This window comes from Lissotriton vulgaris, chromosome 2_1, assembly GCF_964263255.1.
Source record: "Lissotriton vulgaris chromosome 2_1, aLisVul1.2, whole genome shotgun sequence".
Taxonomy (NCBI): domain Eukaryota; kingdom Metazoa; phylum Chordata; class Amphibia; order Caudata; family Salamandridae; genus Lissotriton; species Lissotriton vulgaris.
This window is the reverse complement of record NC_141687.1, coordinates 881,505,365-881,530,375: the sequence shown is the minus strand read 5'-3', so window position 1 is coordinate 881,530,375 and position 25,011 is coordinate 881,505,365. Positions and strand designations below refer to the sequence as shown.

Genomic DNA, 25,011 nt, shown 5'->3' with positions numbered 1-25,011 from the left:
CAGCCCAGTCTGGTTGTGTGAAACACACAGTCTGATTTAGGCCCCGCAGAGACGTCACTTCCTGCGTGTGCTCACTGCTGCCAGAGTATATGTGGGAGGCTGGCTTGTTTTGCAGCAAACCATGGAGAACGCTGCCTGCTCACACTGGCCTCCACATGGCTCATCTGCAGTAAATGAGGTATGTTGCAATGGCCAGGACTGTCACTAGACTCACTGAGGAGTCTGTGCCTGCCTTGCAAGTTGAAGTAAGTAACTATAAGTGTGTGTTGCAGTGCAGCTACCCAAGTGTTTCTGTTAGTTATTTCTTACAGACTATCCCTTTTTACAGGCAGCGCTATCTGGCAGCTGCCTACAGTCAGTAGGTGCCCCTGTTACAGAAGTGTGTACATCAGAAGCCCTGGCGGTCAAACAGACTATTCACAAAACATTTCACCCCAGACAGAAGGCCCGATCTGGAGCACACTTGTATGGAGTTCAGCAGACTCTTGTGTGTTCACTGGGCCCACGCCCGTCGTTGCGTAAAATGAAGGGAGTCCACTGCACACTGTTGCGTCACCGGAGGCTTCCCTCCACAAGCCTAGCCTGTGTTTCTCAAGCCAAGTGAGCTGATTTTAATTCAAACATTCAGCGTGTCCTCCCAGCCCTACAATCACAAGTGTCACATTCCATCAAAGAGGGTGTTATCAGTATTGCATTTCTGAATGTAACACATCAGGAATTTGCCAAGCTTTGAGCGAAGAGCGCACAAAATTAAGTAAACAGCCAGGGCACGGTAAGTGACTTTGGCCAGCTTCCTTTATTGGGTTTAGTCACACAGCTCCGTCGGCACAACCCGGTGCCAGAATATATGGACCAAGCTCCTTAAATTCAGGGTAAATGCCAAGGTGGGCCTAGTTAGCACCTGTCACTTGTCGAAATATCTGCAGGAGTAAGGACAGACATATTTTCCAAATAAGTAATCCTGTTTCTGTTTAGTTACAGTCGGGTACCGGGTGGAGAGCCTGGACAAACTTCCATTAGTGCTCTTCCATTTCTGGTAATTTGCAGCGATTGGAAGATCTTCTCAGAGTTTCTCGTTGCCCAAATAGATGTAATTTCTGCTATTTATAGGTTACCTTTGTCGCTCATAATTACACTTAAATTTAGATTTTTCACAGCCTGGTGGGCAGAAAATCTGGATTTTATTAAAGACACGGAGGCAAGATTACGCAAATCTCCTTTATTGCCAGCTCACAGCAGCAACAATTGAAGAATATAAAACGTCAATAACATTCGAATATGCTGTAAAGTCCCACCACATGCAGTGTTCTCTCTTCTTTGGCGTGGCGAACAAGATAGTTTCTACAATCTATAACTTCCAAATGAAAACTTTCATCAGAAAAAGCTTCTTAATCTGGAAAAGAAAGAACCAATACAAAACCAATAACCTTTCTCCATTAGGGAGGTTGCCAATGTGGAGGGATAATCTTAGCCTCTGTGTCTTTAATAAAATCCGGATTTTCTGCCCACCAGGCTGTGAAAAATTCAATTTTATGGCATGACATGGAGGCTAACGTTATGCAAGTTTAAAGTGCATTTAATACATTATCAGTGGCACTTGTAACAGGTATAAAATAGCAACTTTCAAACCTACTTTCAATAGACCCATCCGCAGCCCTGAGGATATCTTGCAGACCTCTCCCCCAGAAAGAAAGCTTTGGAGGATGAGGCACCCATAAGGGGGTCCGCACCAAACATAGTCATGTCTACACCTGCTTCTTTCATTACTTCCTTCACCCATCTTGCTAAGGCGGGAGAAGACACTGCTCTATGAGACAATCTATAGGATATTAGCAGTTGTTCTGTATTTCCTCTCACAGTCCTTCTCTCATATTCCATCGGGCATTTCATGACACAAAGTTTTTTATTCTGTGTAAAGAAGGGAAAGAAAACAGAAGTTGACATGGTCTTTGGTTGGTATGCCCTGCTGGTGAAGTCTACGTTTTTTACGTCTGAGGTCCGTCTAAAAGATACCAGACATAGCAAGAAAGTGAGTTTATAAGAGATACATTTTTGTGATAATCCAGAATTCTTACCCCCAATTTAAGACCTGTAGGACATCTCTAACATCCCCATATGCAGCATATTTTGCAGAAGGAGGGTTTAGTACCTGCATACTTTGCATGATTTTTTTTAGTCAGTAAGTTTTGTCCCACAGAGACTCCGTCTACAAGGCAGTGATCTGCTGCAATAGCTGATCTGTATACATTAACTCTTCTATAATAGAGTCCAGATATAAATAAATCAGATACGTAATTAACTGCATGTACTAAATCTGTTGAAACAGGATTGTAGTTCCTTCGAAGACACCCAAAAACCTTTTCTTCGAAGCCAGTCTATATGCTTTCCTTGTGCCGGGTGCCAATGATGCCGATATGAGCCTGAAAGCATCTGCCAAAAGGCCGGGGATATGCCACTGTCTCCTGAAATCTCCCAGACCATCAGCATCAGTAGTCCTTGCTCTACAAGAGGATGTGACTATCCTTCTGGAACTGTAATTATTTCCTTGAAAGTTGGAATTAAGATTGTATGCTCATTTCTAATAGGATTGGGAACCAGGCCTGTGACCTCCAAAGTGGTGTTATAACTACCATGACATCTGTGAACGTGCAACAGTAGTCTTGGTAGCATGACAAATGAGGGAAAGCATAAGGTGCTAGGCTCTGCCAATTCTCAACAAAGGCATCTACACCCACGGCTTGAGGGTCCGGCCTTCAGCTGAAAAATTTTCATAGTTGAGTGTTCAGTCTGACCGCAAAGAGATTTACCCCAAAGGGTCCCCATATCGACTGGATGCTGAGGAAAATGTCCTTTTTCAACCTCCAATTGCTGGAGTCTCCGAAATTCCGGGAGAACTAATCCGCAGCACTGTTGCTCAATCCCGGGATATGCTCCGCTGCTACTGAAATGCCATTGCTCAGACAGTAACTCCAGAAGACTTTGGCTAAATCTGCAAGACCCTTGGAGTGAGGGTTTCCATTTTGTTGACCTATCTGATCCAGATACATTGTCCATGCGTAACATCACAGAACCCTTCATTTAGTCTTTGGTGAAGCAGCAAATTGCAAATGAACCTGCCAGTAATTCCAAGCAGTTGATGTGCAACTCCTTCTCCTGATCTGGCCAGCATCCCCCTGCAGATGAGTCTCCACATCTTGCACCTAGTCCCTCCAAAGATGTGTCCGATTCTATCGCTATCTTCCCCAAAAATGGCTCTGCCATTCAATGCTTCTGCGTTCCTAAGCCACCAAAGTTCCTTCTTTGAATCCGAGTCCAGAGACAGCATTTGAGAATAAGAATGACATGTTCTCAGTGCTTTGGCTTGTCTTTGGAGTGCCTGTTAGTACAAGGAACCTGGGTAGATCGCTTGGATTGTGGAGAACAGAATGTTATGTTATGTTATGTTATGTGGTTTTTATTTGGCGCACAGATGCTCCAGCTAAGGAGCGTCCTGGCGCCCGACAAGGCAGCTACACAACACAACTAGATAAAACAACACAAGCAAGTAACTAAGGGAATAAAAACGTTTTCAAAGCGCGACGAAAAGAAAGCAAATCGCTCATAGCGCGAATTGCCGGGGGTAAGGAGTTCCACAAAGCAGCGGCCCGCACTCGGAATGAGCGTCCACCGGCCCTGCTTCGCTTAAAGCGCGGCACCACGGCCAATTCGAGGTCTGCCGATCTCAAGGGTCGTGCTGGGATGTAATTGGCCATGAGGGTCGTAAGGATCGTTGCCGGGGACCCCTTCAAGATCTTATAGGCGACGCAGAGGACCTTAAACACGCAGAGGACCTTAAACAGAATGCCTAGGATCCATGCAAGAGCCCTCAAGGGGAATTTCTTTCTCCCTAAGAGTTTCCTCATTTCTTTGAGAAGTTTCCTTAACTTTTCTCCTGGTAGTTCAATTCTGCCCTTATTGTGTTTATGACAAAACCCAAGAACTGCATTTCCTGGTTTGGTACCATGCAAAGATTTTTCCTTTTTAAGACAAAACCCAGGTGTTCCAGTAGGTTCATGGTAAGAGCTGTGTGGCGTGAGACCATCTCTCTGGACTGTGCCATTATCAGGTTATCGTCTAAGTAAAGTATTAGTCTCACTCCTCTCACCCTCAGCCATCCTGCTACGTGATGAAGAACCTTGTTGAAACACCAAGGGGCTGAGGAAAGTTCGAAAGGGAGACTGCAGAATTGCCAAAGTCTTCTTATCCAATTGAATTGGAGAAACCTTTGGTGTATTGCCCAAATTGGGATGGTCAGGTATGCATCCTTTAGATCTAAATGAGTTAGTCAATCCCCTTTCCTTAGCACATCTCTTAGGAGGTGCCATTTTGTAATGGTGGAAGACCACCCATTCGTTCATCTCTTTTAGGTTTATCACTGGTCTCATACCTTTGTCCTTCTTCTCTACTAGAAAGATATTGCTGATAAAACCTGACTCTGTTCCCTCTCGTATTGACCTTTTGGTCAATAAATCCTCTACCTCTTGTGTTACTAACATAAAATCTTCTTGTAATAATACCATTTCTGGGGGAATTTTCCTTTGTAGTGGTGTATCTGTAAATTCGATCTTGTATCCCTTCATTGCCTCTAGGATCCAAGGGTCCTCAATTATCAAATTTCAGTTTCCGCAAAATTGGGCTAGTCTGCCTCCCACCTTGATAGGGATATCTGAAAGGTCTTTCATAGTTCTTACCTGCTGAAAAGCATCTTAGTCTCGCTTGCCTCTGAAGCCTCTCCCGCGAGGTTGTTGTTTCTGTGGGTAGAATGACGAGTGTGGAGCGGAGCTTGGCGCTCAAATCTTACGCCACGTCTCAGGCAGGGTCTTGAAGAGCTGAGGAGCCGAGGAACCCTCCCCGAGTTCTCCCGGCCCTGCCAAAAACCATATCCTGGAAGACTTTCTTAATGTCTTTCTGGAACTTCTGAATCGAGCTGAATACTCAAATGTACTTAGCCAAGTCCCTAATAAAGTCGTCCCTAAGAGTAGCCCCTTGGAGGCAGATCCTCCTTCTCTAGTGGCCAGTACGACCTATTTGAGATCTATTTTTTGCAATATGCTTTTCCTCTCATTGGAGAGTGCAGTATTTGCATTCTCCAGGTGGCAGGTGGCTCTTTGAGCCCATTGGCGTAATTCCTTGGGGTCAATGAGGGTGTCTTCATGATGAGCCTCTTCAGCCATCTCAAACATTCTTGTGAGCAGGCCAGTAATATCAAGTAGAAGGTCTTAGCAGGAGTTGAGGTCTTTATTGATACCTTTCCTTGGGTCCTTTCCTCCTCTGGTGATAAATGCCACCACCTTTGCGTCTAGCTCTGGGGTTGAAACAACTCTATTCAGGAGGGAGGGGCGTGGGCATTCAGATTAAAGACTGGACCTGACCTCTTTTGGGATTTTCTTCCTAAGCCAAAAGGAGAGTTACTACTCAATATGCTGTGATGGAGCCCACTCCGGAGTCAAGGGGTGTTTGATGTTGAATGGGTCAAACATACTCTCTCCAAATGGGTCCACAGTGCTCATTTTTGACCTGGAGGCCTTTGATGCCTCATCGGTGGTACCCATATTCCTCACCTCTGTCTCCTCCGTATTCGAGTCGGAGGAGTAGGATAGGTTAATTTCATCCTCCAATCTTTCATCACTATCAATGTGAATATGTACTTCTGGGCCTTTTTCTTGCCCATCTGCAGTGCCTGAGGCACCATCCTTGTCACTGCCAAAGCGTGAAATCATTTATTTTGGGGCTTTGGTTTTTTGTTGTTTTTGTTTACACCCTTAGGCAGATTTTCCCCTGCAGCCGTATTCCTGTGGGCCTTAACTGCCCCATCTGCCCCTTCAGGGTGTCGTGGGACAGCAACTGGCCAACCCTTCTTGGAGAGTACCTCCTGATGTTTAGTAATTGATTCATCCAGTGACCCCCATTACCTTATCAAGCGCCTTCTCTATAAGTCCTACAAGTCTATCCACCATAGTATTCTCTGAAGGTTCAAGGGACATGGTAGAAGATAAATATTATTTAGATTACTGGGCTAAGTGTAAGGAAGCAGCTTCTCTGACAGTGCTTTGGACCACAACTGTCAGAATTCAAGCAGTTTGCCCAATCAGTTAAAATGGCCACTGTAGTGTCTTTACTAGGGCCCCAATCTTATAAAATGGCCCAAGCACGTATGGGTCTTTCCTCTAATTATGAGGTCCTTTCTCTATTGGTGGGCCCCAGTCTGTGTATCTCACCGTTGCCTTTGTTTAAATGGGCCAGCAGCAGCTGAGGGGAGAGGAGGACTTCTGGCATCTTTGTTATGCAGACAGACTTCCTTCAGAGACCACGCCCGCAAGATGACGACCGGACTGCTGCCGATGAGTGAGTCACCACGCACAACTCGACAGCCTCAGCTGGAGGTATCCTTCGCAAGCCTGTCTTTGTGTAGAGTTGGCTCGCAGGTTTGTTTTTTTCCAAGGAGGTCCAGCTGCTATGGCAGTGGAGCGTGGGCTCAGGCTTTTCAAATAAAGCCCGCACCCAGTGATAGAATGTAAGCGAGTGGGGGAGAGGTACCATTGTGTATGTAATTATCTGAAAGAAACAAGTTAGTGTTAGATTCCTTACCTTAGAATATCCCCAGGCGTCAGAGTGGATCCAGAAAGTTTTGCGTAGCAGTACCCCTGCCGTTAGTAGGCGTCGTCTGCGGCTCCGCGTCTGTCAGCGGAGTCATGATTGCCGGGATGACATCGTAGGAGCACTTAGGCCCCTTTTTGATCTATTTTTGATCACTTCTCGAGTCAATCGCTCGACTCTCGGTGCCGGTAGGGATGCCCGGGTTTAAGCCCTGTGACGATTGTCACCGCTTGATGTTGGTGACCGACCTCCACCGTCGGGACCTTTACTGTCTCGGGACCGACCACGATGACAAGTTGTGCCCCGAATGCCGGGCCTTGACCTCGAAAGCTAGTCGGGAGCGGTCCCGTAAACGACTCAAGCTCCGGCAGTCGGCCCCGCGCCGCTCGAGGTCCCGGTCCAGGAGGAGGTCGAGGGAACGGTCGCAGTCATCGCCGCTCGACGAGTCAACACCACTCTTCAGGCTCCAAGTCCTCAGGTAAGTCGCGGCACTCAAAAAAGAAGTCGAAAAGGCGTCATGGCTCTTCTGACACCCTCCAGCCCCCCCCCCAGGGGGTTCAGGCGACATTGCCCATGCGGCTCCACCGGAACTGCAAGCGCCGCGTCCAGCTCCATACCCACAGGCCCTGGGCTGCACGCGACGACGTTTCGAACCCAATTACAATACAAGGTTCATCCTCAGGACAACAAAAGATTGCCTAACGAATACATATATACAGAATGCCCACACTGTAGGGTTATATTGCCAAAATACACAATCGTGGATTCGAAACGTCGTCGACCTTAATACACTAAATGCATAACTATCTTGTGATTTACCATTTGCATATGTGTATATTTTGGATTGCCTGTGTATGATTTATGATATTCAGACCGCCACAATTTGCCTAAAAATTCTCTTGTTGTCTTCCCCTGAGTGAGTTAGTTGGGCACCGGCTGGTGTCCCACTTGTATCACACCTATTTTTTATGTACTTTATTCATTGGAAATTAAACTGTCCGGCTGGACATTTGATATAGAACTATTTAGTCTATATTTATTGGAATTCATTTTTTTATGTCTAGGGACATTGTCTCTGTTAATGCATCCATTAGAGCAGCAAATTCCTTGGAGATTATAGGGCACTATGATCGTCAAATGTGGTCCGAAATGGCTGGGCTCATAGATCTGATTCCGGAGGACAAAAAACAAGAGGCTCGCAAGATCCTAATGGAAGGAGAGCGCGCAGCTGCGGAGACTATTGACTGCGCATTAGACATTGCGAACACGAATTTTAGACAGCTGGCAGGAGCTGCTGTGTTGAGGCTGGCTAAAGGCCACTACCTTTAGCTCCGTGGTCCAATTAAAAATACTGGACATGGCATATGACGGAGAGTCCCTGTTTGGGAAGCATATTGATGAAGCTCTCCAAGCAATCAAAACGGACACTGATACTGCAAGATCACTGGGTTCACTGCAGTACAAAAGAGGATCTTTCAGAGGCGCAAGAGGACGTGGTTATTCTTCCAGAGGCATTTACTATCAACAAGGCAGACAATACAAGCCTCAATATCGTCAAAACTATCAATCCTCCTATCGCCAGTCCGGATCAACTGGTTTCTCTTGCCAAGGAGGAAGAAAGCGCACAAACAATCAAGGGCGAGACACTCACAAAAAACAGTGAGGTCAGTTGGGCGCCAACTTCAATTCCCTCCCTTCCTGTGGGCGCGAAGATATCTGCCTTCCAACAACAGTGGCAACACATCACTACCGATCAATGGGCATTGGACCTAGTCCAGCATAGTCGCACCCTGGAGTTTATCACCAAACCTCCTACAAGTCTGCCCAGGGGTCCCGCTCCCCCTCGTCTTCACTTATTGTTCAAGAAAGTTCATGCAATGCTTCTCAAGAACGCTATAGAGAAAGTTCCAATCCATCAGAGGCGGACAGGTTTCTATTCCTGTTTTTTCCTCCTAAAAAAGAAATCAGGGGAATGGCGACCGATCCTAGACCTGCTCAATCTCAACAAATATCTCAAGAAGCAGGGTTTCCGAATGGTCACTCTTTCGGACATTTTAAGTTGCCTCAACTAGGGAGATTATATGGCTTCCTTGGACATGGAAGATGCATACATCACCATCCCAATCCACCCAAAACATCGAAAATATCTCCATTTTACTGAGGCTGGCGCCCATTACCAGTTCAAAGTACTTCCATTTGACCTCAAGTCGGCTCCAAGGATTTTTACAAATTGACTGGCTCCGGTAGCGGCAGCACTTCGCTCATCAGGGGTCCAGGTTTTCCCGTACTTGGACGACTGGCTAGTCAAAGGTCTGTCGAAGGGCAAAGTAAGGAACAACATTGCAGTATGCCACCCTCTCTTTGCATCTCTAGGCCTCACGATCAACAAAAGCAAATCTCAATTGACTCAGAGAAAGAACCTACTGTTCCTAGGAGCTTGTCTGGACACAATACAATGCAAGGCATTCTTGTCTCAAGAGCGACAACTCCGACTACAAGCATTGGCCATAAAGCTATCAAGAAGAAGGTCACTTTCAGTTTGCCTATTCGCATCTCTTCTGGGGATGTGCCCTTCAGCCATCAATCTCATTCCATTAGCACGTCTCAAGATGCGGCCTCTACAGGAAGAGCTACATCTTCAATGGCAGCAAGCGACGGGCTCTTTCGAGGACACCATCACAGTCACCCCACGAATGGTAGAGGCTCTTCAATGGTGGACACAACTACACAATCTAAAACAAGGACTCACATTCTTGCAAACTCCTCCAGATTTCATTCTGACGACGGATGTGTCCATGGAGGGCTGTGGAGGGCATCGCCCAAGATTTACAGGTGCAAGGCAAATGGTCTCAAAAACACAGACAATGCCACATAAACAGTCTAGAGTTGAGAGCCATTTTTCTTTCTCTACAAACGTTCCTTCCCAGAATAGCAGGGTCCTCAGTCCTGGTCCGAACGGACAATACCACCAGCATGTTTTATGTAAACAAGCAAGGAGGGACAATGTCAGCTACACTGTCCAAAGAGGCCCAAGAGTTATGGGAATGGCTGACAATACACAACATAACTCTCAAGGCAGAACACGTCGGGGGCCTCCACAATACCCTAGCGGACAAACTAAGCAGGTCCTCGTCGGATTGCCACGAGTGGGAGCTGAACAACAATCAACAGAACAAGGTGTTTCAGACTTGGGGCAAGCCAATTTTGGATCTATTTGCAACCCAGCAGAACAAGAAATGCAGGTTATACGCCTCAACAGGGATCAAGGGGGAATGCCCTGTCCATGCGATGGTCAGGGATCTATGCTTATGCCTTTCCTCCGATCCCGTTGATTCCACAAGTGTTACGCAAGATGAAGTTGGAGAGCTTGCCGTCTTCTTCTAATTGCTCCCAGATGGCCTCGTCAATTTTGGTTTCAGTAGCTCATGTTACTATCGCAGGAGCCTCCGATCAAACTTCTGATAACTCCAACACTACTGTCACGCAACGAGGGTCAAATACTTCACCCAGACCCTCAATCGCTGAAATTGCACGCATGGCTCCTAACTTCTTAGAGTTGTAACATCTCCAAATTCCTCAAGACTGCAGAGACATTTTGAAGAAAGCACTAGCCCAGAGCACATTAAATACTTATCGTCTCAAATGGAAACGTTTTTGCGCTTGGTGTGCTTCAAACTCTTTACACCCTATTGAGGCTCAAGCGGAAAAACACTGCTTTATTTGTTGCATTTGACTCGCTCTGGTCTTTCTTTCTCATCAATAAAGTTCCACTTAGCAGCTTTATCTAGGTACAGGAAGGTGGCTAACACTCCATCGCTATGCTCTTCATCGCTAATAAAACCGTTCATTAGAGGTCTTTTCCGGGCTTATCCTCCAGTTAAGCCTTCACCACCGGAATGGGAGCTTAACACGGTCCTCTCACAGCTGATGAAGCACCCGTTCGAACCAATCCACAAAGCTGATCTAAAGTTCTTGACATGGAAGGTCGCTTTGCTTCTAGCACTAACTTCCACAGAAGCGTAGGAGAAATTCAGGCCTTCACTATAAAGAAGCCCTTCTTACATTTTTCCCAAGAGTATGTCACTCTTCGAACAAATCCATCCTTCATACCCAAAGTGCCTTCTCAGTTCCACCTGAATGAACCAGTAAAGTTGCGGGTTTTCTTTCCAAACCCTATAACCCTGGCCGAAAGAACATTGCATTCTGTGGACATTAAGCGATGTTTAAAGATTTATCTTCAGAGAACAAAGAACGTAAGGAAATCAGATCAATTGTTTGTGACTTATGGCCAGACTACACTGGGGAAAGCGGTCCCTAAAGCCACAATTTCCAGATGGATAGCCTCCGCTATTCATTTCTGCCACATCAAGGCTAACCGACCACTGAAAAGGACTGTTCGGTCTCATTCCACAAGGGCTGTGGCAGCGTCTGCAGCATTGTTTTGAGGAGTGACGCTAGAGAACATTTGCCGTGCTGCGACATGGAAGAATGTCCACACGTTTACAAGACATTACTGCCTGCAATCAGCAAATCAAGAGGATGCAGCAGTTGGTCATGCAATTTTACGTCACCTGTTTCCATAAGAACATATTCAGGTAACAATTTTATAATGAGTGTTTAATTTTCAATAACTTGTTCAGATAAAAGAAGTACATATCTTACAGGTTACTTGTTTGTTAGACTGATATTACTTTCCTGTGAAATACTTTATGAATGCTTTATGACTACTGTTTCATGAGTAGATCATTTCATTTGCAATTGTTGGTTGTTTATCATAAGTTTATGGGAGTATACCACAATAAGTCTCCCACCATCCGCAACCGACTTTTGCCTGGCTTACTGCTTGCTATTCTGACATTCAGGCATGTGAATCTATGAAAGATACCCCAATTCTGGATAAGAAAACAAGTTACTTACCTGTAACTTCGGTTATCCAGTATTGGTATCTTTCATAGATTCACATGCACCCACCCCCCTCCCCGAAGAGTCAGTTCTCTAATCTTGGGATACTTATTCCCACTTGTGCTAAAGAAAATCTGAGGAGAACTGGCTGTGCAGAGAGGGTTCTAGAGGGTGCTGTAAGCTGATTGGTTGGAGCAAAGACTTTGGTCTTTTTAGCATAATGAGGTAGATAGGCTACTACAATCTAGGCCTCAGGCCTTCTCATAGGGCTTACTACTATAATTTACTCTTGGCACTGCTTTTTTATATATCGTGGGACTCCCACCTCGGCGACGGGGGATGATTCAGGCATGTGAATTTATGAAAGATACCAATACTGGATAACCGAAGGTACAGGTAAGTAATTTGTTTTTTTTTCAATGTCACATACTCTAATTTATCCTGAATACAGCCATTAGGACATTCTCCAGATGCATGACAGTAGCTGCTGCCTTTCGGAGACACAAATATTTGTCTACCCATAATTAGATGATTGGCTGATCAACGCGTCCACCCCTCAAGAAGCTCCCGGCCCAGACTATACACTATCTGAGTACCTCCATCAACACTATACAGGCAAGAGTGGGTCCTTTGGAGGATGGTTCTAGATCCTTAGGAAGTGTCAGGTTTTCAAGAAAGCCTCTAATCCATCGGTGAGAACAGTGTCCTTGTCCCTTGGCTCGATAGCTTCCAACATCTTTCTCGCTCTAAATGCCTGTCTCCACAGGCGCCCTCTGCAGGAATGTTTAGTGGACCTGGGGGGTCCAACTGGCAAGCAATTGAGAAGACAGGATGCAGCTGTCCCCTCATTCTAAGCATTCCCCCAAATGGTGCTGCTCTCAAACCTACTTCGAAGTATGCCATTTCATCAGAGGATCCCCCCCTCACACGATAGACACGGATATCTCACTACTGGAATGAGGATCCTGCATATATCCCCTCCAAATCAGTCGCTTGGGCACAGAGGGAATCAACAGAACCTCCTTGAGCTGTGCGCAGTCCATCTAGCGCTGAAGGTATTTAACCTGTCCTTAACTCCTTCCACGCTCATGACGAGCCCAGCTCGTCATGCAGTAGCCTGCTGCTACACTCATGACGAGCTGAGCTCGTCATGAACTAATGGAAATGGGCCAAAGTCAGCGCAGCAGGGGAATTCCCATAGCATTGAAGGTGTTAAGACCCCACTCCCTGCGTTTTCAAACGGGCAATACAACAACCATGTACTACCTCAACAAGCAAGGAGGGACGAGCTTCAGGCTCTTGTCAAAAAAGGCCCAGACAATCTGGAAATGGCTTCTAGCCAGGGACTTCATGATGACAGCAGCTCACCTTCCAGGTGTACAAAATGCTCAGGCTGGCTCTCTGAACAGACTCTGGCAAGAGAACCATGAGTGGGTCTTAAAGGACCACTTTGTCCATATCACCTTCCTAAGGTGGGGAGCTAGGGACATCGACTTCTTTATCACTACGGAAAATAGAAGCTTTCTTCGAGGTACTTTCAACCTAGCACACTATGAAATGCCCTATGGGTTTACTGGTCCTGCAAATTTCTTTTCGCTTTTCTGCCAGTTCACCTGATCCCAACAATCTTCCTCGTATTGTCCCAATCAAGAATCAAGATGATCCTCATACCTCAGGAGTGGCCATCTCAGTAGTGGTTCATCGGCTTCTTTCTCCGGTCCATCCTCAGACCAGACCTGCTAACGAAGTTCAGTGGCCATATGGAACATCCCGATCTCTCCTCTTATATATGACAGCATGGCTTCTGAGCTAGTGCAGTGCGGACAATTAGTTTGGCTCCAAGTCTGGGTGGTCATTCTTGAAGAGACTAAGGTGTCGCATATGCCTTTAAATGGAATAGATTTTGCATATGATGTTCATCTAAGAACGTGGACCCTACACCTTGTCAGGAAAATGTTATTCCCCCATAATTACTCCAGTTGGTTCAATCTGGCTTGCAATCTTCTTGCACATCAAAGATTTCTTGGAGGGTTTGAACAAGGTTTTCCCCCATTAAAAGTCCTTCTCCTTTGGAGCTTAATATGGTTCTCTCCCGGCTTGTGCAAGAGCCTTTTGAACCCATACATAGGGCTACTCTTCTACATCTGTCTTGGAAGAAAGCCTTCCTTGTGGTTATCCCCTCTGCCCGCAGGGTTAGTGACATCCAGGCACTTTGCTGTCAAGAGCCATACATAGTTTTTCATGCATCTAAAGCGGTTGTAAGGACTCATCCAAATTCCCCCTAGATGGTTTCAGATTTTTCATGTAAACCACACTATTTCCTTGCCTACTTAGTTCCAGCATCCATTTACGCCAGCGCAGAGAATTCATTCCCTGGACGTTAGAAGGCTATTAAAATTTTATCTGGATAAAACCTAACGATCTACGGAGATCTGACCGGTTATTTGTAAGCTATGGCTCTTTCCGGGCAGGTCTTGCGACTTCCAAACAATCCATCTCCAGATGGATTGCTAACAAATCCCTTTCCAGTTAGCCTAAAGTTCACTCTACCAGAGGAAAGACAGCTACTACAGCCTTGCTTCGTTATATACCCATTGCTGAGATTTGCAAGGCTGCTACCTGCAAGTCAGTTCATACCTTCACTAAACACTACTGCCTGGATTCTGATGCCAAGGCAGATGCTCAAGTAGGGCAGGCTTCCCTTTGGAATCTATTTTCTTAAACTTACATTAACTTCTCTGTCTCTTTAACCACGTTTTAGAGGGATGGACTTTCTAATCTATTCAAGTGGTTATGACTATACATGGAAATCCCCTACAAGAGAAGGAACAGTTTCTTACCTGTAACTCCAGTTCTCTTGTAGGGGTATTTCCATAAGTCATAAGCAAATCACCCTCCTCCACTGTGAAATAGACAGATGGATCCATAACATGGAACATGCATTTACTTCTCATCGCCTTAGTAACTGCCCCTGGCTGTACATGATGGGATACTGGTGGTCTCTGGATTCTTAAAGGCACAGCTTCTAGTTCTTAGACATGTAATGACATCCTATGGGGCGTTCTCTCCTCTCCTTTCATATCTATTATGAAGCAAATGAGTTTTGTGAAGGGGAGTTTTTTGTGTGTCAAACACCACAAAAATGGCACAAAATATTGTATACTGACTGTCTTTTTTCACTGCAAGATGAAGATACGGCCAGTGTAGCCTATTTATTTAGGCTGCATTATTGTCTTTCTATCTCTTAAGTGTATTTGCAGGCCTTCCTGAAGAAAGGCAAAAAATATCCACTAAAGACGATAGATCTGAAGAAGCACTCTGGGGTCCCCGCACGTGGGTGGGACTATTTAAGTGCTTATGACTTATCATGGAAATACCCCTACAAGAGAACTGGAGTTATAGGTAACTGTTCCATCCTCAGTATCAGTCTGCAAAGTTTCAGGCTCATATTTAATTATTTACAAGCCATACCACCTATCTTTCTTTGCAATGTATTCTCTAATAATGCATTTCAATCGCACTAGGCCACTTCATGTATAGCATCAAATCTAACCCTTTCTATATGCATTACTGTAAATTTGCAACTTCAAAAGATTATTCTGCCAGCACCTGTTGGGAAAGGGAGCAGTCCTGCAAAGTACCACGCATTAGACTAATGCATTTCAGTGTGGTGCTCTGCATCACCGCACTGAAATGCTTTGTTACACATTATAAGCATAGCGCCTCAGCTGTCAAAATATTAGCGCTGGCTAGTACTGTTAATTGAAAATGGAGTGGCTGGCACCGCGTGGCGTGCGCCCGCTGCTCCAGCAGGCTTGGGGCTGAGCTGGCTGAGCTAACACAAGCAGCTGCTGCTGGCAGGCTGCTACAATGTATCAACTTGGAGATTTGATTCTCAACGTGGTGCATCTCTCAGACTGAGTGATGTCACTTCGAGGTAGTGCCCAATGGCTACTAACGAGTCATCAGCCCAGTCTGGTTGTGTGAAACACACAGTCTGATTTAGGCCCCGCAGAGACGTCACTTCCTGCGTGTGCTCACTGCTGCCAGAGTATATGTGGGAGGCTGGCTTGTTTTGCAGCAAACCATGGAGAACGCTGCCTGCTCACACTGGCCTCCACATGGCTCATCTGCAGTAAATGAGGTATGTTGCAATGGCCAGGACTGTCACTAGACTCACTGAGGAGTCTGTGCCTGCCTTGCAAGTTGAAGTAAGTAACTATAAGTGCGTGTTGCAGTGCAGCTACCCAAGTGTTTCTGTTAGTTATTTCTTACAGACTATCCCTTTTTACAGGCAGCGCTATCTGGCAGCTGCCTACAGTCAGTAGGTGCCCCTGTTACAGAAGTGTGTACATCAGAAGCCCTGGCGGTCAAACAGACTATTCACAAAACATTTCACCCCAGACAGAAGGCCCGATCTGGAGCACACTTGTATGGAGTTCAGCAGACTCTTGTGTGTTCACTGGGCCCACGCCCGTCGTTGCGTAAAATGAAGGGAGTCCACTGCACACTGTTGCGTCACCGGAGGCTTCCCTCCACAAGCCTAGCCTGTGTTTCTCAAGCCAAGTGAGCTGATTTTAATTCAAACATTCAGCGTGTCCTCCCAGCCCTACAATCACAAGTGTCACATTCCATCAAAGAGGGTGTTATCAGTATTGCATTTCTGAATGTAACACATCAGGAATTTGCCAAGCTTTGAGCGAAGAGCGCACAAAATTAAGTAAACAGCCAGGGCACGGTAAGTGACTTTGGCCAGCTTCCTTTATTGGGTTTAGTCACACAGCTCCGTCGGCACAACCCGGTGCCAGAATATATGGACCAAGCTCCTTAAATTCAGGGTAAATGCCAAGGTGGGCCTAGTTAGCACCTGTCACTTGTCGAAATATCTGCAGGAGTAAGGACAGACATATTTTCCAAATAAGTAATCCTGTTTCTGTTTAGTTACAGTCGGGTACCGGGTGGAGAGCCTGGACAAACTTCCATTAGTGCTCTTCCATTTCTGGTAATTTGCAGCGATTGGAAGATCTTCTCAGAGTTTCTCGTTGCCCAAATAGATGTAATTTCTGCTATTTATAGGTTACCTTTGTCGCTCATAATTACACTTAAATTTAGATTTTTCACAGCCTGGTGGGCAGAAAATCTGGATTTTATTAAAGACACGGAGGCAAGATTACGCAAATCTCCTTTATTGCCAGCTCACAGCAGCAACAATTGAAGAATATAAAACGTCAATAACATTCGAATATGCTGTAAAGTCCCACCACATGCAGTGTTCTCTCTTCTTTGGCGTGGCGAACAAGATAGTTTCTACAATCTATAACTTCCAAATGAAAACTTTCATCAGAAAAAGCTTCTTAATCTGGAAAAGAAAGAACCAATACAAAACCAATAACCTTTCTCCATTAGGGAGGTTGCCAATGTGGAGGGATAATCTTAGCCTCTGTGTCTTTAATAAAATCCGGATTTTCTGCCCACCAGGCTGTGAAAAATTCAATTTTATGGCATGACATGGAGGCTAACGTTATGCAAGTTTAAAGTGCATTTAATACATTATCAGTGGCACTTGTAACAGGTATAAAATAGCAACTTTCAAACCTACTTTCAATAGACCCATCCGCAGCCCTGAGGATATCTTGCAGACCTCTCCCCCAGAAAGAAAGCTTTGGAGGATGAGGCACCCATAAGGGGGTCCGCACCAAACATAGTCATGTCTACACCTGCTTCTTTCATTACTTCCTTCACCCATCTTGCTAAGGCGGGAGAAGACACTGCTCTATGAGACAATCTATAGGATATTAGCAGTTGTTCTGTATTTCCTCTCACAGTCCTTCTCTCATATTCCATCGGGCATTTCATGACACAAAGTTTTTTATTCTGTGTAAAGAAGGGAAAGAAAACAGAAGTTGACATGGTCTTTGGTTGGTATGCCCTGCTGGTGAAGTCTACGTTTTTTACGTCTGAGGTCCGTCTAAAAGATACCAGACATAGCAAGAAAGTGAGTTTATAAGAGATACATTTTTGTGATAATCCAGAATTCTTACCCCCAATTTAAGACCTGTAGGACATCTCTAACATCCCCATATGCAGCATATTTTGCAGAAGGAGGGTTTAGTACCTGCATACTTTGCATGATTTTTTTTAGTCAGTAAGTTTTGTCCCACAGAGACTCCGTCTACAAGGCAGTGATCTGCTGCAATAGCTGATCTGTATACATTAACTCTTCTATAATAGAGTCCAGATATAAATAAATCAGATACGTAATTAACTGCATGTACTAAATCTGTTGAAACAGGATTGTAGTTCCTTCGAAGACACCCAAAAACCTTTTCTTCGAAGCCAGTCTATATGCTTTCCTTGTGCCGGGTGCCAATGATGCCGATATGAGCCTGAAAGCATCTGCCAAAAGGCCGGGGATATGCCACTGTCTCCTGAAATCTCCCAGACCATCAGCATCAGTAGTCCTTGCTCTACAAGAGGATGTGACTATCCTTCTGGAACTGTAGTTATTTCCTTGAAAGTTGGAATTAAGATTGTATGCTCATTTCTCAAGGATTGGGAACCAGGCCTGTGACCTCCAAAGTGGTGTTATAACTACCATGACATCTGTGAACGTGCAACAGTAGTCTTGGTAGCATGACAAATGAGGGAAAGCATAAGGTGCTAGGCTCTGCCAATTCTCAACAAAGGCATCTACACCCACGGCTTGAGGGTCCGGCCTTCAGCTGAAAAATTTTCATAGTTGAGTGTTCAGTCTGACCGCAAAGAGATTTACCCCAAAGGGTCCCCATATCGACTGGATGCTGAGGAAAATGTCCTTTTTCAACCTCCAATTGCTGGAGTCTCCGAAATTCCGGGAGAACTAATCCGCAGCACTGTTGCTCAATCCCGGGATATGCTCCGCTGCTACTGAAATGCCATTGCTCAGACAGTAACTCCAGAAGACTTTGGCTAAATCTGCAAGACCCTTGGAGTGAGGGTTTCCATTTTGTTGACCTATCTGATCCAGATACATTGTCCATGCGTAACATCACAGAACCCTTCATTTAGTCTTTGGTGAAGCAGCAAATTGCAAATGAACCTGCCAGTAATTCCAAGCAGTTGATGTGCAACTCCTTCTCCTGATCTGGCCAGCATCCCCCTGCAGATGAGTCTCCACATCTTGCACCTAGTCCCTCCAAAGATGTGTCCGATTCTATCGCTATCTTCCCCAAAAATGGCTCTGCCATTCAATGCTTCTGCGTTCCTAAGCCACCAAAGTTCCTTCTTTGAATCCGAGTCCAGAGACAGCATTTGAGAATAAGAATGACATGTTCTCAGTGCTTTGGCTTGTCTTTGGAGTGCCTGTTAGTACAAGGAACCTGGGTAGATCGCTTGGATTGTGGAGAACAGAATGTTATGTTATGTTATGTTATGTGGTTTTTATTTGGCGCACAGATGCTCCAGCTAAGGAGCGTCCTGGCGCCCGACAAGGCAGCTACACAACACAACTAGATAAAACAACACAAGCAAGTAACTAAGGGAATAAAAACGTTTTCAAAGCGCGACGAAAAGAAAGCAAATCGCTCATAGCGCGAATTGCCGGGGGTAAGGAGTTCCACAAAGCAGCGGCCCGCACTCGGAATGAGCGTCCACCGGCCCTGCTTCGCTTAAAGCGCGGCACCACGGCCAATTCGAGGTCTGCCGATCTCAAGGGTCGTGCTGGGATGTAATTGGCCATGAGGGTCGTAAGGATCGTTGCCGGGGACCCCTTCAAGATCTTATAGGCGACGCAGAGGACCTTAAACACGCAGAGGACCTTAAACAGAATGCCTAGGATCCATGCAAGAGCCCTCAAGGGGAATTTCTTTCTACCTAAGAGTTTCCTCATTTCTTTGAGAAGTTTCCTTAACTTTTCTCCTGGTAGTTTCAATTCTGCCCTTATTGTGTTTATGACAAAACCCAAGAACTGCATTTCCTGGTTTGGTACCATGCAAAGATTTTTCCTTTTTAAGACAAAACCCAGGTGTTCCAGTAGGTTCATGGTAAGAGCTGTGTGGCGTGAGACCATCTCTCTGGACTGTGCCATTATCAGGTTATCGTCTAAGTAAAGTATTAGTCTCACTCCTCTCACCCTCAGCCATCCTGCTACGTGATGAAGAACCTTGTTGAAACACCAAGGGGCTGAGGAAAGTTCGAAAGGGAGACTGCAGAATTGCCAAAGTCTTCTTATCCAATTGAATTGGAGAAACCTTTGGTGTATTGCCCAAATTGGGATGGTCAGGTATGCATCCTTTAGATCTAAATGAGTTAGTCAATCCCCTTTCCTTAGCACATCTCTTAGGAGGTGCCATTTTGTAATGGTGGAAGACCACCCATTCGTTCATCTCTTTTAGGTTTATCACTGGTCTCATACCTTTGTCCTTCTTCTCTACTAGAAAGATATTGCTGATAAAACCTGACTCTGTTCCCTCTCGTATTGACCTTTTGGTCAATAAATCCTCTACCTCTTGTGTTACTAACATAAAATCTTCTTGTAATAATACCATTTCTGGGGGAATTTTCCTTTGTAGTGGTGTATCTGTAAATTCGATCTTGTATCCCTTCATTGCCTCTAGGATCCAAGGGTCCTCAATTATCAAATTTCAGTTTCCGCAAAATTGGGCTAGTCTGCCTCCCACCTTGATAGGGATATCTGAAAGGTCTTTCATAGTTCTTACCTGCTGAAAAGCATCTTAGTCTCGCTTGCCTCTGAAGCCTCTCCCGCGAGGTTGTTGTTTCTGTGGGTAGAATGACGAGTGTGGAGCGGAGCTTGGCGCTCAAATCTTACGCCACGTCTCAGGCAGGGTCTTGAAGAGCTGAGGAGCCGAGGAACCCTCCCCGAGTTCTCCCGGCCCTGCCAAAAACCATATCCTGGAAGACTTTCTTAATGTCTTTCTGGAACTTCTGAATCGAGCTGAATACTCAAATGTACTTAGCCAAGTCCCTAATAAAGTCGTCCCTAAGAGTAGCCCCTTGGAGGCAGATCCTCCTTCTCTAGTGGCCAGTACGACCTATTTGAGATCTATTTTTTGCAATATGCTTTTCCTCTCATTGGAGAGTGCAGTATTTGCATTCTCCAGGTGGCAGGTGGCTCTTTGAGCCCATTGGCGTAATTCCTTGGGGTCAATGAGGGTGTCTTCATGATGAGCCTCTTCAGCCATCTCAAACATTCTTGTGAGCAGGCCAGTAATATCAAGTAGAAGGTCTTAGCAGGAGTTGAGGTCTTTATTGATACCTTTCCTTGGGTCCTTTCCTCCTCTGGTGATAAATGCCACCACCTTTGCGTCTAGCTCTGGGGTTGAAACAACTCTATTCAGGAGGGAGGGGCGTGGGCATTCAGATTAAAGACTGGACCTGACCTCTTTTGGGATTTTCTTCCTAAGCCAAAAGGAGAGTTACTACTCAATATGCTGTGATGGAGCCCACTCCGGAGTCAAGGGGTGTTTGATGTTGAATGGGTCAAACATACTCTCTCCAAATGGGTCCACAGTGCTCATTTTTGACCTGGAGGCCTTTGATGCCTCATCGGTGGTACCCATATTCCTCACCTCTGTCTCCTCCGTATTCGAGTCGGAGGAGTAGGATAGGTTAATTTCATCCTCCAATCTTTCATCACTATCAATGTGAATATGTACTTCTGGGCCTTTTTCTTGCCCATCTGCAGTGCCTGAGGCACCATCCTTGTCACTGCCAAAGCGTGAAATCATTTATTTTGGGGCTTTGGTTTTTTGTTGTTTTTGTTTACACCCTTAGGCAGATTTTCCCCTGCAGCCGTATTCCTGTGGGCCTTAACTGCCCCATCTGCCCCTTCAGGGTGTCGTGGGACAGCAACTGGCCAACCCTTCTTGGAGAGTACCTCCTGATGTTTAGTAATTGATTCATCCAGTGACCCCCATTACCTTATCAAGCGCCTTCTCTATAAGTCCTACAAGTCTATCCACCATAGTATTCTCTGAAGGTTCAAGGGACATGGTAGAAGATAAATATTATTTAGATTACTGGGCTAAGTGTAAGGAAGCAGCTTCTCTGACAGTGCTTTGGACCACAACTGTCAGAATTCAAGCAGTTTGCCCAATCAGTTAAAATGGCCACTGTAGTGTCTTTACTAGGGCCCCAATCTTATAAAATGGCCCAAGCACGTATGGGTCTTTCCTCTAATTATGAGGTCCTTTCTCTATTGGTGGGCCCCAGTCTGTGTATCTCACCGTTGCCTTTGTTTAAATGGGCCAGCAGCAGCTGAGGGGAGAGGAGGACTTCTGGCATCTTTGTTATGCAGACAGACTTCCTTCAGAGACCACGCCCGCAAGATGACGACCGGACTGCTGCCGATGAGTGAGTCACCACGCACAACTCGACAGCCTCAGCTGGAGGTATCCTTCGCAAGCCTGTCTTTGTGTAGAGTTGGCTCGCAGGTTTGTTTTTTTCCAAGGAGGTCCAGCTGCTATGGCAGTGGAGCGTGGGCTCAGGCTTTTCAAATAAAGCCCGCTTGCGGCTATAAATGGCGCGGGCGGTTTTGAAAAGAAAAGACTGGTCCACTCCGAGGGGGTATTGCTCTGCCTTGAGGAGCCGAGGGAAAATACTGAAAAGTTGTGTTGGGTACGGAGGTAGTAGGACTTCTGAACCGATGCTGTAAGAGAGGAGAATGTAGTAATCTGCTTCTTATGTAATGCATCTCCCTGGCCCTGGTTCTCTGCCTGATGCTCAAGCTATATGATGTCATTTGGAATGTTATGGATGTTTGTACTTGAAGATGGAGCTTTAGGAGAAGTTGGGCTGAGCAGCCAGGAGGCTGCTCCTGGTGGTGCTTATATTAAGATTTACATTGGAATTTACCAAGATGTAACTTGAAGAATAAGGAGATTTGCATAATGTTAGCCTCCTTGCCATGCCATAAAATTATGAAAATGTCACACATAAGAAATCTGAAACCTTGGCAGCTATGATGGAGTCACATGGTATGCTGAAATTCGGTAAAGGTTCATGGCGGGCGTTCGCATTGGTTTAGCTGCATGAATAGAGCAGTACACTTCATTTCACAGGTGATTTTGCATTTGTTTGGAGGTAATATATTCCTGTGATGCTGTTTCATACAAAAGGATGCTGCAAAATGCAGATGCTGTTTTAAAAATATAGTAAAGAAGTTAAACTCCATTCCTGATGTTGCTGGGAGCACAACCACTTACAAAGCAAGCAATTTTAATTGCAGTATTGGTTCTCCCGTATCCCTGTATACTTTTAAAGTATAAAGGATGTTGTAAGCAATATTCTTGAAGCAAAACCTTAAATTTCCCATAACACTTGGCACCATATGAGGATTTTTTCAAAAAAAATTCACGTTGATGAAACGAACTCATAATCGAGAATGCAAAGTTACGAATAAAAAGCTTATTTCTTTGTACTACATGTAAGGGCTGTTTTTGGAACACTAAGGGCCTGATTCCGATGTTGTTCGGAAGGTCTCCAAATTGGATTTGGCTTTTCCGGATCCGATTCGTAGCCCTGGTTTCTGACTGAATCGTACACAAGTCCGTACGACCAAGTACGATGCGAAGATCGCGTATGCCTCGACCGAATCGTTTCCCAACCCGATCCTGTCCGTACAACTTGTTCGTAGCCGAATCATGCCACGCAATGGAGCCGGATTCTGAGCGAGCAAGTAAGATGCACAATTAGGTCAGCCGCATAGACTCAGTCTCAGCGAAACAAAACAGCTGTCGGAATCGTACATCATGGGGCCGTAGCAGGCCTCCCTTCACCCTGGGCCCTACGAATCAGTCACGGGGGGGGTGCCCATGGGTCCCCCTGATCCAAGCTTGCACAGTGTGACAGGCAACATGAGGTGCCCGCCGCACCGTGGGAGCCTGTGTACTTGTCCAGTATACAGGATCCCATAGAGTTCAATGGGAGTCTGAGTGAACCGAATCCGTAAACATATGGACGCATCGTACTCGCTCGTCCTGACTCCAGGAGTACGATTCGCTCGTAAAGTCCTATGAATCCGAGCCGTACGGAGGGCTTTACTAGCGAGATTGGAATCGGGCCCTAAGTGTTTTTGTAAGTTTCTAAATTTGTATATATTTTTTAACCATAAGCCATCTGACATTTTTCAAGGCCCGAGATTTTACGCTGACTATTTGTTTTCAAAGCAAAATGTGTGCTGTAAATTAGCATTTTCATATCCTATCACATTTTTGTTCTGTTGCTGGCGAAATTGCCACCACTACACAGACAGTAAATAATAATGTTGCTCTCAATTTTCTCGATTTCAGGTGGTGGCGAAGAAGTACCGCAATTTTGACATCCCAGAACAAATGACAGGAATTTGGAGATACTTGACCAATGCCTATACGAGGGATGAATTCACAAACACTTGTCCTGGAGACAAAGAGATAGAATCTGCATATGCAGATGTAGCCAAGAAACTCAGCAAATAATTCTCTGCACTAAAGGGAATGTTTTATACTTAGACTACTTTTGTTTTGAACGTAGACTGCTTACCTTAAACAACTGCTTTTCATATTTAAGATAACCTATTTTTGCATGATTTTGAAGTTTCATTTTAGGAAGGTGGTTTGGCCATGTATTGTAGAAAGTGAACCAAACGCAAACAGGGTTATGATTTGCTGAACATTTATGGTGTGTTAGCCTAGAACATTGTATGATTTACGGCTGCACTATTTTGTTCCAGTTGTAATTGTATTACATCAGGAAATCTACACTCCATTCTTATGGGTTAAAAAAGTCCTTGATGTTCATTGTCTGGTTCTTTCTCCCAGTTTTTAAATATGCAAATTGTGTAGCTATATTTCATTGGCTTTTAGTGTTTTGTTTATCCTCATAAACATGCTGAAGACACTGAAATGCATTGCATTTTAGGCTTTGCTCGGTAATAGAGGTTCTCAGTTTGTAAATCTTTTAGAGTGCCAAAAGCCCGTTCCTGAATAGCTTGTGATCCAGTACAAGGAGGACCTGGCCTGGCAGTTCGGGCTGACCTGTTCCAATTGGAGTATGGTCAAGACTGATTTTCAGGCTGAGTCCAAACTGAGGTGACATAGTGAGCAAAATAAAGATTGCCTGGGGTGCTGCCCAAGTAATTACCAGTGGTAATTCACCCAAGTAATTACTAGTGTTAATTCCATCTATCACTTTTTTTGTATATTTAAAAGCCATTTGATAGAAAGCTTTTAGAAGAATATAATATGTGCGCACCAAAAACAAGACAATAACTGAACTAAATGGAATAGACATTTAAGAAAGAAAAAGGAAATGGCCTTTGCTAAAAGATTGTATATTGTATAAATTGGCCCAGACGTTTCTGGTGTTCTGTTCACATGATCTTTGCATCTTTGCGTCTGACTTAATAACTTTCCCAACCTGTTGAATTTCATGAGCCTTCAAAGGAGAAAACCAAATAGCACTGGGCTATAATTTTGACACCTTATGTGCAACAGTCCC

The 25,011-nt window shown here is 45.1% G+C and overlaps 1 protein-coding gene across 1 annotated transcript in view; it reads left to right on the top strand.

Annotated features, from left to right (window-relative positions):
* The window catches only part of CLIC4 (CLIC family member 4), a 251,494-nt gene extending 226,698 nt beyond the window's left edge, over nucleotides 1-24,796 (top strand). The window contains exon 6 of the mRNA XM_086956394.1: nucleotides 23,826-24,796. Coding sequence (XP_086812520.1) covers nucleotides 23,826-23,990 — 165 coding nt within the window. The 3' untranslated portion in view covers nucleotides 23,991-24,796. The remainder of the gene's footprint in view (nucleotides 1-23,825) is intronic.
* Nucleotides 24,797-25,011: the final 215 nt, after the last annotated feature.